Here is a 15,609-nt window from a genome sequence, read left to right on the forward strand (position 1 = left end):
TATTTACTCTTTAATTATTAGCAGCAGCTATCTGACAGCCCAGTAATGACCCAACAAGCTGATAATATGTGATCTGCTTCCGTTAGCTCATTGATCAACTGTTTTTAGCCGCGCTAGCTACTTGTAGCCTCAGCTAGCGGCTAACGCTTAGCAGCTAACGGCTAGCCGGCGGAGAGTCGCTGCCAGAAATACCACAGAACCTCCGTGAGGCACAGAGAGCGACTTACCGGATCACCGGAGGAGCGCGACATCCCTGGATGAAGCTCCAATGTGAAGGCAGCGGTGGAACACCTGGACGGGAACCGACTACCGGGAAACAATCGATCCCAGCAGCACCGGGAGCACACAGGAGTAGAGGTCGAACCCAGAGACATCGATCGGACCTCTGTGTTGTTATGAAGCGGCGCCTTCTGGGTGGAAAATAACGGTTTATATCTTAGGATTTGTTCTGTAAAGGCACTGCAATCCCAGCACTGAAATTAATACCACATATAAGCAGTCTAATATTCATATTAATATAATTTATCGTGTATTTAACCCTCGTGTTGTCCTGCGGGTCAAAGTGACCCGTTTTAAAGTTTGAAAATGTGGAAAAAAATATTTTCACAGTGAAACTTCTGATGTCCATATTTTCAACAATTTTAGGATTTTTTGAACATTTTGTGACACATTTTCAAACTTTAAAACGGGTCAATTTGACCCACAGGACGACACGAGGGTTAAATACGTTCACAACATGTACAGTATAACTGGAATCTGTTTTGCTTCTGAAATATTGCAGCCACTACATTTGAGTTTATCATGCATTTTATTTGATTATTGAATTTCCCAGCTTCGTGTGTGAAGCCTGAAAACTAATTCATGTTCTAATAAAGGCCTTTAAAGCTCTGTTTGAATGTGAAGAAATGCCTCTACAGAGGAGTCAACGATGCAGTGTCTCCTCTGAAATGTCAGGAAAATAAAATGAAACCCTCACATGAAGCCCACATAGCCACAGTTAGAGGCTGTTCGTAGTGTCTGCGTTACTGTGAGGATCCAACTTCTGAATCTATTTACCTTCTGTAGTAAGCGCGGAACAATTCCAGCTGGTCTGTGCCTCAAAGGACAAACTCAGGGAAGGAAAAATAATACCAATAATTAAAAAATATACACAAGAAAATTAAAATATGAAAAATAATTTCTTATAAGAATGAGTTTCAGCTGCTTTGTGCCTGAAAGGACAAGCTCAGGGAAGGAAAAATAATATCATAAAAAATACAAATGAAAATTAAAAAATAAAAATAATTTATTATGAGATTCAGCTGCTTTGTGCCTGAAGAGACAAACTCAGAGGAGGAAGTCTGAATTAAAACTTTCTGATTGGCTCCCCAGGTTTAGCCACGCCCTCATGGCGCCTGCGCAGAAGCTCGGCGCACTTTGTGTTTACGTTTGAATCAGTGACTCGTTCCTGGAAGCTCCGGAGAATTAACCGGTAAAAATATGATTCAACTCAGCATTTGATCATCAGTTCCTGTTGCTGTGGAGAAAATCTGTGGACCAGAGACCGACTTTACTGTCGGTGAACGTTTTTTACCGGTAAGTTGATCCAGACAGCGGTAGTTAGCGCCGGTTAGCCGAGCTAGCTGCTAACGTCTGTTGACTAAAGCTCAAGGTAGCAGCGTTTATCACTAACTTCACTTAAACTGTTTGGATTTCAGCATCAAAACTGAATTTGTTCGCTTTATTTTTACACTAAAGTCAAATGTTCCTGAAACTCAAACACAAATGATCAGTTGTCAACTAGTTTGGTGATCGATTAATGGGTTTGAGTTCTTTTTTAAAGAGATATTTTCTGTTTGTTCCTCCTCTGTGACAGTAAACTAAATATCTTTGGACAAAACAAGACATTTGATATGTGGGAAACTCTGCTCCACATTGTGTACAGCAAATAAATGATTGATTAATTAAGAAAATAATCTTCAGATTAATCAATAATGACACCTGTCAGCAGTTAGAACCAATATGAGCGGTTTGAAAGTGTGAAATGTCACTTTATGTTTTTAGTTAAAGTTGCTCTACGTTACTTAAAGTTGCTGTATATTAAAGTTATGTCACTTTGTATTTCTGAATCTGCTCAAAACAGTTGACTTCTTGGTCAATATCAGTATTTAAATTGAGTATTTTATGAAAGCGATAAAAGAAAACCCTCCTTTTGTTCAGTTTTTCATTATCCTGGAGACACTTTGAGTCATCTTAAACACGTTTCAGTTCATTTAATAGCCCATTTGAACTTATTTAGAACATTTTTCACCATTACGGATAAATCTTTAGTAATTCTTAACAATTTTTGTCACTTTTTGCCAAAGTTTCAAGTTCATTCGGACAAATTCTGAGTAACTTTGCACAGTTTATGTCATTTTGGCAAAGTTTTACATTATTCTGGAAACATTTTCCGTATTTTACAGGGTTTCTGCAGGGCATTAAAAAGCATCCATAGTCATTAAATTGATTTTGTGAAAATTAAGGCCTTACATGACATTAAAAATCATTAAATGTGATTATCAGTGGCATTAAAAATTCTTTCTGCAGTTTTCAAGAAAAATGTTTGACAATAATGATATTATAATCTATAATTATAGACGTCAGGTAAGTGCATCTGCGTAAACATACCGAACCATTGTGATAACTGCTCCGGCTGGTCGGGTACAGTTGCCAAAAAACTGCATGTTTTCAAAGTGGCCGGTAGGCTGGGCCAGGTGGAGGAGAGCTGGGAAAAGGAGAAATGCAAATTCCAGCAAAAATGAGCAGAAAACGTTGAATTCAGAGAATGACTGCAGCCTGTGGGTGGTCAGGGGTGGTTTCTGGATTCAGAAATGGTGAAATGTAGGGACAGACGGTTTTCATATAAAAATAATCTTTTACAAACAAACCTGTGTAATTTGTTGAGTTCACGGTGGTGGCATTAACATTTTTACAGTCTAGTATTAAAATGACATTGACGGGCTGATTTCTGCAGAAATCCTGTTTTAGGACATTTTAAGTCATTTCAGGCCATTTTTTAAAAACTGTTTTGAAAAAATGTTGTCATTTTGAATTTATTTTGCACAGTTTTGGTGACTTTGCCAAAGTTTGAAGTTTATTCATAATTTCAACTCATTTTTTGCAGTTTATTTGGCAGATATCTACAGCTAGAAACACATATATAGCAAAAGTTACGTCATTTTTACTGTTCAGTCATTATGCAGAGGTTCTAACAGCTGCGTCTCTCTCTGGTTCCTGGTTTCCCATCAGAGCTGGTGTTCCTCTGAAGATGTTTCCGGTGATGAAGAAGACTCTGTCCAAAGCTTCCATGCAGACGTCCGTCGCTGCAGCAAAGATCAAGAATAAGATTCTCAGTGAGTCTTGGTTGGTTTCTTTAGACGCTCTCAGATGTTTATGAAGAACAGAAATAACGCTGCTGTGCTTCCTCCAGACACCTCGTCCTTCTTCAAGGTCTCTCTGAAGACCAACAATAAGGCTCTGGCTCGGGCTCTGGAGGCCCAGAAGGAAAGATGTCGGGAGCTGGAGAAGGAGGTGGTCTTCCTGAAGAAACAGATCGAAGCTGACTGCTTCGAACGGGCGACCAAGAACTACAAGCAGAGAAAACTGGTTGGTTGTTCACAGTTACAGCAGCCAGACTCAGATGTTCTGTTTGGTTCTGTTCCTGGTTGTTCTGACCCAGATCTTCCTGTTCCTCTAAAGGTCCTGATAGTGAAGAACCTGCTCAGTAACACTGTGCAGCACTGGAACATGGTGAAGGATCTGTTCCCTGAACTTGTAAGAAAACCTTTAAACTACAAACTGAATCACAAAAAAACATAACTGTACAAGGGTTTTCTAATCATCAGTTATCCTTTCAACAGCATTAGCTAACACAATGTAGCATTAGAACACAGGAGTGATGGTTGCTGGAAATGTTCCTCTGGACCCCTGTGGAGATATTCCATTAAAAATCAGCTGTTTACAGCTACAATAGTCATTTACCACATTAACTATGTCTACACTGGATTTATCATTCATTTAATGTTATCATCACTGAAAAAATGCTTTTCTTTCAGAAATATGGACATTTCTAATTGACCCCAAACTATTGAACGGTGTACATGAATTTGAGTTGCTCTACATTATTTAAAGTTGCTCTGTATTAAAGTTGCTCTAAATGAGGTGAAGTTGCTCCATATTAAAGTTACTCCATATTAGTTGAAGTTGCTCTACACTGCGTTCGTCATTCTCTATTACGTTGGGAGAAGCTCTGAACTCCAGATGTTTGATGCTTCAGTTTTGTTCAGATGTTTGAGGCACAATGGAAACGAGACAGAAACATGTTTCAGCTGATAGAAGCTGTTTTATCTTTACTTTCTGCTGATTTTAACCATCAAACTTCAAAGTGTTCAATCCTGTGTTTCCTTCAGGAGCTTTCAGAAGATGCTTTGATGTTCCCTGAAGTCAACCAGGATCCTGCTGTAGCAGAAAGGTCAGGAATGCAGGGTTCTCGCCAGCGCATTTCAGTGTAACGGCCCGTTACGCTGTCATAACAGACTGTTACACAGTCTTAACGGCCCGTTACGCTCAGTTTAAAAGACTACGCTGTGATTAGGGCCGCTACGCCAGCGCATTTCAAAGATTACGCTGTTGTTATGAGAGTGTGTGGCTCCGTCATGAGAGAGGGAGAGAGAGCAGCGTGTGTGTGGGAGGGAGGGGGAGAGCGAGTGAGAGAGACGGGCAGTCGGTGCAGTCGGAGGAGCAGAGAAGGTGAGTAGTTGCTGGTTGGCGGTACTGTGCGGTTCAGCCACTGTTTATAGACAATAAAGGCTGCAGTGTTCTTCAATACGACTGGGCTCCTGTGTCTTTGCCTCTACGGCTGCTGATGAAGTGAAGGGGGTTAACCCCGGGCTTCCTGACCACGGTCGGGGGCCGAACAGGAAGGGTTAACACTGTGATTAGGGCCGCTGCGCTGTTAATTTGACAGATAACACCATGTGCGTTTGTTTTTATCGACTCCAGGTTAATTTATGTCTCCCCACCTCAGCCGTACTTTCCTGTCGATTGACCCGTTCCCGTCTATTGCGCGCATGTGCGTGCAGGACGACCTGCCGCTACGCTGAAAAAAAATCCTGGCGAGAACCCTGGAATGTTGATTCACTGCTCAGCTCTCAGATCCATCACTGACTGTTTTTCTGCTCATCGCTGTTCACTGAGTGGAAAAGTTTGTCGTTCCTTTTTATTTCTGAAGCCACTAGACGCATCATCTCTGTTAAACTGGTCTTAGTTAAAGTTACTCTATATTACTTAAAGGTACTCTAACTTAGTTAAAGTAGCCCCATCCATCCATCCATCCATCCATCCATCCATCCATCCATCCATCCATTTTCTTCCTCTTATCCGGGGTCGTGGAGGCAGCAGATAAAGTAGGTAATTCCAGACGTTCTTCCTCCCAGCAACACTTTCCAGCTCTTCCTGAGGGATCCCGGAGCGTTCCCAGGCCAGATGAGATACATAATCCCTCCAGCGAGTTCTGGGTCTGCCCTGGGGTCTCCATGTTCAAAAAAACTTCCAAATGAAGCTTTCCCAGAGGCATCCAAATCAGATGTCCAAATCACCTCCACTGGTTCCTCTAGAGGTGAAGGATCAGCAGCTCTACTCTGAGCTCCCTCCAGATGTCTGATCTTCTCCTCCTATCTCTAAGGCTGAGTCCAGACACCCTACAGAGGAAGCTCATTTCAGCCGCTTGTATCCATGATCTCATTCTTTGGGTCTCTACCCAGAGCTCATGACCATAGGTGAGATGGATGGTAAACTGAGATCTTCTCTTTGAGGCTCAGCTCCATCTTCACCACGACGGTTCGGTACAACGCCTTCATCACTGCTGACACTGCACCACTCCTCCTGTCCATCTCAAGCTCCATTTTCTCATCACTCATGAACAAGATCCTGAGATACTTGAACTCCTTTGCTTGGAATCCGCATTGTTCCTCCTGAATCCGAGGTTTGACAATCAGTCGGAGCCTCCCTTCCAGCACCCTAGAGTAAGCTTTCCTGGGGAGGCTGAGAAGTGTGATACCCTGGTAGTTGGCGCTCACTCTCTGGTCCCCCTTCTTGAAGATGGAAACCACCACTCCGGTCTGCTACTCCACAGCACTGTACCCGATTGTAGAGACAACGGATGTGCGGACTAGTCGTTTAATCGTTTAACCGCCGACTCATTTATTAAACAGTTAGTATTTTACAAGTCGGTTAAACGCTAGTGTGCCCCCCCCCCCCCCCCCCCCCCCCCCCCCACGCTTCGCGGCCCCCGGTCCATGCAGTTCTTCACTCGGCCGTGCGCCACACACTCATCCCGTCTGGGCTACCTGGTTGATCCTGCCAGTAGCATATGCTTGTCTCTTTTTCCAACCCCTGCTATCCCCCTCATCATTAGCGGTGTTTTGACCACTCCAGCTACACCCACCACGTCCCTTCCTGCCCCCCCGAAGCAAAGCATCGGCTCCACTATGTGCTGCTCGTGGACTGTCATGGCACACCGACCCGCTGCCGTTACGCACAGACGCAGCGGCACTTTCTGTCTCAGTGGACGACTGAACATCTTCATCAGAGGGTGAATATTCCTCTTCAGAATATGAGTAAGCCATTACTTGACAAAGTACTTTGTCAGTGTTGACCAGACCTCTCGGTACGGTGAGTTTTCTCACTCTAAAATGTGCCGTCTTGCGCTCTGATACGCTCCGACGGCGAGTCTCGTCTCCTCGGTTTTCAAACTCTGTAAACTCCAAAACTTTGAATGAAAACACGCCCACAACTGATGCTCAGATTGAAGTTCCAGATGTCCGCCATCTCCTGGTGTACAGTACATGAGGCACACGAGGCAGTATATTTGAAGCTATGGCTTGTTATGTTCAGCAATGTTGCTGGTGGCAATATTGCAACTTTGGCGCTTAAAGGGTTAAATTGCAAGTTTTCCGAACCGACTAGTCGCCAATAAAATTAACGACTAGTCGGTTCGGAAATTAGTCGAAATTCCCATCCCTAGTAGAGACATGTCAGCGAAGACAGTCCAACAGTGTCCAGAGCCTTCAGCATCTCAGGGAGGATCTCGTCCATACCTGGAGCCACCAAGGAGTTTCTTAACTACCTCTGCCTCGGATATGGAAGCAGATTCCCTAAGTCTTCAGGCTCTGCCTCCTCCACAGTGGACGTGTTTACCGGATTCAGGAGTTCCTTGAAGTTCTCTTTTTACCGCCTTAACAATGTCCCCAGTACAGGTCTGCAGATCTCACACAGCTTGAATAAAGCTCTGCCTCCACTTCCTGAGGTGTTGAACATTAAACGTGTTAAAACTGAACATGTGTGTAGTTAAATATAAAACCATTAAGATAAACTGCTGTAATGTTTGTTTTGTCATTGATTTATTACGTTTTTATTTTACTTTTTTGCATCTCTGTAACTGAGAACTGTCCCTCGCTGATTCCTCCAGATTCAAAGAAAAGCTGGAACACTGATGTGAACCATTTCTCTCTGTTCTTCAGCCTCACAGATCAGTTGCTGCTGCAGCCGGAAGTTTTCAGTGGTTCTTTGTGTCCGACTGAAACCGAATCAGCTGACCGGCCTGAGAAGATCCCCAGTGAAGACGCCCAGAGACATGACGAGTCCTCACACGTTTCTGATGGTAGGACGGTGAGAACTTCTAGCGTTGATGTAAAATAATGACTTCCTCTATCGTATCTTTGATGTTTTCCTCCCAGACGCTGAGAAAAGCCGTTCAAGTTGGTGTGTCCAAGTCGCTCAGACAGGAAGCTCCAGCAGCCTGAGGGAGGAAGTGAACAGACTGTCGATGGTTTTATCTCAGTCTGGGTTCGACATGAAGTCCGTCCTCTCTGTCCAGAACCAGCAGACATGTGGTAAGTCCAGCTCCTCTGGTTTTGCTGTGGAACCTGAACCATTGCCTGGAAACAAACCAGAGAAGACTCTGCTGCTGAACACCACGATGGAGATGACGCTCAGTAACGCCAGCGAGATTGTCACCGTGGAAACCAAAGCCAAAAAGACCAGATGCTCCAACAAAACGAAGGGCAAAAAGAATGAAGAACAAACCTGTGCAGAGGTGAAGAACCCGGCAGATTCCAGGTCCAGCGAAGAACTTACCAGAACCGTGGTACAAACGGTCAAAGATTTTAGAGACACAGAATGTCCTGAGCTTCAGTCGCCCAAAATGTTGTGTAGAAACATCACCACCTCTCGCATCCCCAAACTGGCCAAACCTCAGAAAACATCGAACAACAAATTAAAATCCAGAGATTTGGTCCTACCAGACCTGGACGATTATTTCACAGATCCTGAAGTTCAGTCTTCAGCTGCCAGACAGACGGATCCTTCAGAGGAGACAAACCCCAAAATCACCTGCAGAAAGTCCAGAAAAACAGTCAGCAGGAAGACTTTAGTTCCTCGTGAGACAGAGAGGAGTCGGTCCACACTGCAGCAGCTTCACTCTGAACCTGAAGACCAGATGATGTTCTGTAGAGAAGAGTCCAGACAGGTGGAACTTCTTCCCTCTCGTGGAAATAAATCGCAGAGCAGAACAAAGACGGGTCCCAGCGGAGGCTCAAGGTGCAGAGGGACCTTTGTGATCTCAGTGGACCAAGACAGCTTCTCCTCCAGCAGAGCTTCGCCAGAACCAGACCTGATGTCTCCAGCAGGGTCCAGTCAAGAGGTTCTGGATGGAAGTGAACAGTCCGACTGGAATCTTCAGCCGGAGCCTCGGCGTTCCTGGAAGCGATCCTGGACGGACGCTGAGAAGGACAACCAACTCACTGATTCAGGATCAGAGGTCCAGAAACATAAAAAATCCAGAAGAGAAGACACGAGACCATCCAGCAAGAAGAGAGAGGAAGACATTTCAGATCACACGAAGAAGAAAAAGAAGAAGAAAAGTCAGCGCAGCAACAAAGAGGTTGGATCTGAGAACGAATCAGGTTCTGATCCCATCGGTGCTCCACCTGAACGCAGAACAGAAGATTTACAGCTGCTGGACTCACATCCTGACATCAGCGAAGAGGACTACTTCTTCCAGCGTCTGTCCAACAAGTCCAGGACGGACCTGAAACCAAACAGGAAGACGTCTGATGAGAATTCAGCCGCAGATTCCAGAAACCCTCGAGGGACGTTTGTTGTCTGTCGACGGAAAACTGGAGATGAAAGTGTTTGTGTGAACGTCAGCAAGACGTCTGAGTCTGTCCACCACGATGTTGGAGATCTGCTGATGGACGAGCTGCCACCATGGATGAACGCCGACGGGAACGCCGCTGACATCGAATCTTTACTGGCCAGTCCGAGCAGAGAAACGGAGATCCAGGAGTCGACTGGAAACTCTCCAGGTATCAGTTTAATCAGAGTTTTTACATCAACCCTCTGAACTCCAGCAGCTTCTGGATGTTCTTCTTCACTGTGGTTTATGTTTTAATCTAAAGTCCTGCAGCTCTGAGGAACCAGAACAACATAAAGAAGGAGAGAGAACTCAAAGATGTCTTCTGTCACCAGTTAGAATTATGGAAATCATTCAAAAAGAAACCAGGAACCACCATGTTTCCACAGATATTAAAACTCTGGAACACATTCTGACTATACGTTTTAGAGAAAACAGTTTAAATTCTGTGATTTCAGGTTCTCTAGTAAAGATTTTCTGCTTTCTTTCATCCACTCTGACAGTAAACTGAAGATCTTTGAACTAAACATGTTTGTTACGTTCATCTTTAGAAAATACTGATAGTTTCACCTTTTTCTGACCTTTTAGAGTTCAAACTAATAGAGAAAATAATCAGCAGGGATAAGACTTATGAGCTGCAGCTGTTTAGATTTGAACTCTCATCACAGAGGGGGAAGATGATGAAAGCTACACTGGACTGACACTGAGAGTTTTGGATCATTCCAGAACTAGAGGACATCTAGACTCCAAAATGTTAGAAAACTAAACCTTCTCTTCTCCAGTTTTCTGCTCTATATTGATCAATAATAGGTATTGATTGGCTCAGCTTCCACATCAATGGTGGCGTTTTTATCCCATGTTTTCTGTGTTGTTGCTAACCCTACTCTAATCCATGCTAATGTGATCTTTTTCTCAGCAGTAGAAGCTAGATATTTAGCTAGCTGTTACTGCTGACCACTGATGGAAAACAGTCCAAAGAATGAGTCTGATCCTGATAATATGAGGTAGAGAGAGACGTTCAATCAAGACTGACAATGGATGAAAAGATGGAAAATAGAAGAGAGGACATAGCTTTGATCTACACATTCTGTAGGAACACTGATGGAGGATGGAAACGAAAAAAACAAGACAGAAAATGAGGAAAACTTCATCAACAGGTTGTGCTAAAATGTTGTTGGATGGATTTGAACTGTTTTATCAGAGGTCCAGTTTGGTCATCAGGGCGTTGGGACAAGAGAAAAATGGCATTTTAGGAGGAACTCCAGACTTATTTGGTATTTTAAAAACATTTTCAAACATTCTTTTCTCCTAGTTTTATGGATTTGGTCTCAGGACAAGAACATTTACACACTACTGCACGATTTGGGCTTTTCTACATGGGGTATTGGGAATATGATGTAAAATGTCCTGCAGTTCTGGAATGATCTTTTTCTGTATTTATCCACATTTTATGTTATTCGAATAATATCCATATTTTTATTTCTATATACTAGGAGGATTACAGTAGGTGTTTCTAAGAAAACATTGGGTGAAGGTGTTTTATTTAAAAGCTGGCTGACCCGACCCTCTGCAGCTGTGATTAGAAACTGTTTTGTTTGATTGTTTGTGTCGCAGCAGGAAGAGTTCTGACGTCGCTGACGAACACGATGTCGACTCCAGACGGTGACGCTGGAGGAAGGACCAGGAGGAGGAAAGGTGTGGTCAATTACCTAGAGCCGACTCTGAGGAGGTGAGAAGGTTTTATCGATCATTGACCTGTGAGCCTCAAACAGGAAGCTGCAGCATTAATCAGGTCTTTGTTTAACAGCAAACTGAGGCGAGGAGACGAACACACCGACAGCACGTTCCTCAGCTCCCCGATGTTCAAGGACAAGAAGAAGAAGAAAACTGTCAGCAAAACCAAGACTGACAGACCCATGGTACTGGACTGATTATCGTCAGTTTCTCTGTTTAACTTAATTTTTAGTTGTTTTTTTCAAGTTTGCCTTAAAGTTCAATAAAGATGTTTTCTAGTAAATTTGAAATACCTTTAAAGTTTCTCCCGGAGATCAGTCCATGTATAGTTTGTATTACGCCATCTGACAGAAATCTGCATTTTCTTTTCATTTCTGACCATTTTATCGATAAAATTATACTTTAGTCATTTAAACTACAACAAATGAAACTAGTGAAAAATCTAATTTTTCTTCTCAATTCTTAACATTTTGGATAAAACCTCATTAGAAACCCTGCCTTCTCTGCAGTGGAGCAAATATTTGAAGTACTTGAGTCATTTTTATTGCTTCTGTGCTTCTAATACAAATGTACTTTTTACTCCACTATATTTATTGAATGGCTGTTTCACTGAAGGACTTTAACTAATAAATGTCATCAATTTAACTGTCGGTTGTTGTCTTGATTAATCGAATAGTCGTTTGGTTTATAAAATGTCAGAAAACAGCAGAAGAAAGACTTTTTTTTCAACAAGAAACTCAGTTTAGTTTCAGTAAAACCTGAAATTATTTAATGAGTAGGTTGACAATAATTATTTCCTCCTAAAGCAGCTGAGAAATCTGTTGTTGTAGGACCACATGTTGATGAAAAAGGGATCTTCTTGCATGCATGAGACACCTAAGACTGTGGGACGGTCAAGCGGGTGAGGGCATCCTTTGGGTTATTAAGTGGACACCCTCCTTCGTTGGTGTTTCACTGATAGGCCCAGGACACCTCCAGAGGGTTCAGCAGTTAATCCCCTAGATGTCATCTACTCACTTGAAGGCCAGGTGGAGTCCTTGCTCTTCATCCACAGCCACTGACTTCCCTTTTCAGCGGCTCTGAACGGGTCCTTGATTGCCAGTGGGCTTTTCAGTACTCCCATCTCCCAGGGAAGCCTGGATGTGGAGGTGGCTACGAACCCTCTGCAGCCTACTTCGACTGGTCAGACCCTCACCTTCCTCACCTCGCTGTTTTGCATCAGCAAGCTCTGTATACCTCAGCTTCTTGTGCTAATAGGCCTCCTCTACTGAGCTCTCCCAGGGCACCGGGAGCTCAGTGATGTAAACGTGTACAAGCGATGCTGACCATAGCGCAGGTCTGGTTGCAGGTTGGTGGATGTGATCTCAGGTGGGAAGCAGAGCTTTTGGCCCAGGTTCACCAGCATTGTCCAATCACAAGCCCAAGAGGACCCTCACCCTCCCAGACAAATGTTGTTTCTTGCTATCGGGTTGATGTGGGTGGAAGGGCGCTAACGCTCATCTGCTGCGTCTCCAGCACTAGTGCCAGACATTTCAGCACCTGGTTGTACCTCCAGGTGTAACGGCCTTGAGTGAGGCTGGTCTTGCAGCCCACTGAAATGTGTTTGAGTGTAGCTGTAGTCAGGCAGAGTGAGCATGCAGGGTCTTCACCATTGGCTGAGATTCTTGAGCAATGGTAGGACATCATAGGCCGCCTTGATGGTGAAATTTGCTCTAAATGTCTCCATATCCCACAGCTCTTGCCAGGAGATCTTCCTCTTTTCCACTCTTTCCCAGGTCCTCCACTGGCCTTGCTTTGCTGGCGCAATGGCTTTTGCTCACCTGTCTGCTTCCTCTTGCCATCGTACTTCCTGCACCACCAGCTTGCATCTTTTGGATGGAGTGGCCTTGTTCCAGGCTGGGGTGCTGGTCCCAAGGCTAAGACCACCTCTTCTCTGCAGCACTTGGCCTACAATGTCCCTATGGCCCCCAGGATGGAAGTAGCCCAAACTGTATGCACCAGAGCTTCAGCCTGCCAGGAAGCTGGGTTCTATCAATGTTCACTAGGTCGCTGGTTACCTCCTTCCTTAGCTGGTCTACTTGCTGTTTGTCTTTGAGGAGGGTATCATACCATCAGCCAAGGCTTTTCACAGGCTTCTCTGAGACATTTGGAATAGTATCATAACCAATGTGAAAGTGATGGTCTGATAATTTTCCCTTGATGATGGAAATGCTTCTGGACTTGTTTGGTTTGAGCCCCATATGAGCCAGTTCGGTGTTTTCTTGCAGCTTTCTCAGCAGTCGAACAGTGCAGGCCTTGGTTGTGGTGAGTGCTGTGAGGTCGTCCATGTAGGCTCCGACTGACGGCAGCTTCAGGTTTTACTCGCTGTCCTCCGACCACCCAGTGAGATGCCCGAATGATCACTTCACTCACACACACCTCAGTGTTTGTGTGTAGATGTGTGTGTGTGTGTGTGTGCAGCGTGTTGTGTGGACGAGTGTTTGATGGTTGAAGGTTGATGAGCAGCAGCTGAGCTCAGAGATAAAGTGGACTGTGAGGTCACACAGCGACTGTTTGTGGTGGAGACGGCTGAACTTCAGGCCCAGAAAGACGGTGAACATCTCTGGATGTCTCGGCATCACAGCTGTTGTCCTGTGGAGTTCTGGTGTTTCTGCAGAGCTCCAGGTCACTGATCACACCTCAGAGAGTTTGATCCTCATCAGTGAAAACATGTTGATCTGGTGACATCATGTCTCTGATCAGTCTGTCCACAACTCTGTTAGTAAATGTGTCTTCAGCTGAGCAGCATCAGAACACAAGGTGAAGGCAGGAAACCCACAGCCAGCTGGACTTAGCTGTAGTCATGTGATTTCTATGTACAGTGCCTTGTGAAAGTATTCGGCCCCCTTGAACTTTTCAACCTTTCGCCACATTTCAGGCTTCAAACATAAAGATATAAAATTTTAATTTTTTGTCAAGAATCAACAACAAGTGGGACACAATCGTGAAGTGGAACGAAATTTATTGGATATTTTAAACTGTTTTAACAAATAAAAAACTGAAAAGTGGGGTGTGCAATATTATTCGGTCCCTTTACTTTCAGTGCAGCAAACTCACTCCAGAAGTTCAGTGAGGATCTCTGAATGATCCAATGTTGTCCTAAATGACTGATGATGATAAATAGAATCCACCTGTGTGTAATCAAGTCTCCGTATAAATGCACCTGCTCTGTGATAGTCTCAGGGTTCTGTTTAAAGTGCAGAGAGCATCATGAAGACCAAGGAACACACCAGGCAGGTCCCAGATACTGTTGTGGAGAAGTTTAAAGCCGGATTTGGATACAAAAAGATTTCCCAAGCTTTAAACATCTCAAGGAGCACTGTGCAAGCAATCATACTGAAATGGAAGGAGTATCAGACCACTGCAAATCTACCAAGACCCGGCCGTCCCTCTAAACTTTCACCTGGAACAAGGAGAAGACTGATCAGAGATGCAGCCAAGAGGCCCATGATCACTCTGGATGAACTGCAGAGATCTGCAGCTGAGGTGGGAGAGTCTGTCCATAGGACAACAATCAGTCGTACACTGCACAAATCTGGCCTTTATGGAAGAGTGGCAAGAAGAAAGCCATTTCTCAAAGATATCCATAAAAAGTCTGGTTTGAAGTTTGCCACAAGCCACCTGGGAGACACACCAAACATGTGGAAGAAGGTGCTCTGGTCAGATGAAACCAAAATCCAACTTTTTGGCCACAATGCAAAACGATATGTTTGGCACAAAAGCAACACAGCTCATCACCCTGAACACACCATCCCCACTGTCAAACATGGTGGTGGCAGCCTCATGGTTTGGGCCTGCTTTTCTTCAGCAGGGACAGGGAAGATGGTTAAAATTGATGGGAAGATGAATGGAGCCAAATACAGGAGCATTCTGGAAGAAAACCTGTTGGAGTCTGCAGAAGACCTGAGACTGGGACGGAGATTTATCTTCCAACAGGACAATGATCCAAAACATAAAGCCAAATCTACAATGGAATGGTTCACAAATAAACGTATCCAGGTGTTAGAATGGCCAAGTCAAAGTCCAGACCTGAATCCAATCCAGAATCTGTGGGCAGAGCTGAAGACTGCTGTTCACAAACGCTCTCCATCCAACCTCACTGAGCTCCAGCTGTTTTCCAAGGAAGAATGGGCAAGAATTTCAGTCTCTCGATGTGCAAAACTGATAGAGACATACCCCAAGCGACTTGCAGCTGTAATTGCAGCAAAAGGTGGCGCTACAAAGTATTAATGCAAGGGGGCCGAATAATATTGCACGCCCCACTTTTCAGGTTTTTATTTGTTAAAGTATAAAATATCCAATAAAATTTTGTTCCACTTCACGATTGTGTCCCACTTGTTGTTGATTCTTGACAAAAAATTAAAATTTTATATCTTTCTGTTTGAAGCCTGAAATGTGGCGAAAGGTTGAAAAGTTCAAGGGGCCGAATACTTTCACAAGACACTGTAACGGAGGAGGAACAGAAGAACGAGGAAATGAACAGTTCAGATTCCATCTTACAGTGGACAGAGGAGGACAACAAGGTGAGAGTTAGTTTAACGTTATTATTATTCTGCTGTCAGAAAACCTTACTTCTGTTCAGGCTGTTCTTACATCACAGGAGTGTTTTAATACTGACTGCT

General features: G+C 44.0%; 1 protein-coding gene across 1 annotated transcript; it reads left to right on the plus strand.

Moving 5' to 3' along the window:
- Positions 1 to 1,288: 1,288 nt before the first annotated feature.
- Positions 1,289 to 11,593, plus strand: sgo2 (shugoshin 2). The gene is made up of 9 exons (XM_022218708.2): positions 1,289 to 1,575; positions 3,271 to 3,374; positions 3,452 to 3,627; positions 3,721 to 3,795; positions 4,431 to 4,492; positions 7,542 to 7,681; positions 7,758 to 9,386; positions 10,829 to 10,943; positions 11,022 to 11,593. The coding sequence occupies exons 2-9, from the start codon at positions 3,290 to 3,292 to the stop codon at positions 11,143 to 11,145; spliced, it is 2,406 nt and encodes an 801-aa protein (XP_022074400.2). The 5' UTR covers positions 1,289 to 1,575; positions 3,271 to 3,289; the 3' UTR covers positions 11,146 to 11,593.
- The last annotated feature ends 4,016 nt before the right edge of the window (positions 11,594 to 15,609 follow it).

The sequence above is a fragment of the Acanthochromis polyacanthus genome, chromosome 14, assembly GCF_021347895.1.
Source record: "Acanthochromis polyacanthus isolate Apoly-LR-REF ecotype Palm Island chromosome 14, KAUST_Apoly_ChrSc, whole genome shotgun sequence".
Classification (NCBI taxonomy): Eukaryota; Metazoa; Chordata; class Actinopteri; family Pomacentridae; genus Acanthochromis; species Acanthochromis polyacanthus.

What these genes read in the sequence shown, in the direction of transcription:
- sgo2 (XM_022218708.2), top strand. Translation starts at nt 3,290, where the DNA reads ATGTTTCCGGTGATGAAGAAGACTCTGTCCAAAGCTTCCATGCAGACG. An exon ending in GATCAAGAATAAGATTCTCA is followed by an intron (nt 3,375 to 3,451) that starts GTGAGTCTTGGT and finishes TGCTTCCTCCAG; the next exon opens with ACACCTCGTCCTTCTTCAAG. An exon ending in AGGATCTGTTCCCTGAACTT is followed by an intron (nt 3,796 to 4,430) that starts GTAAGAAAACCT and finishes TGTTTCCTTCAG; the next exon opens with GAGCTTTCAGAAGATGCTTT.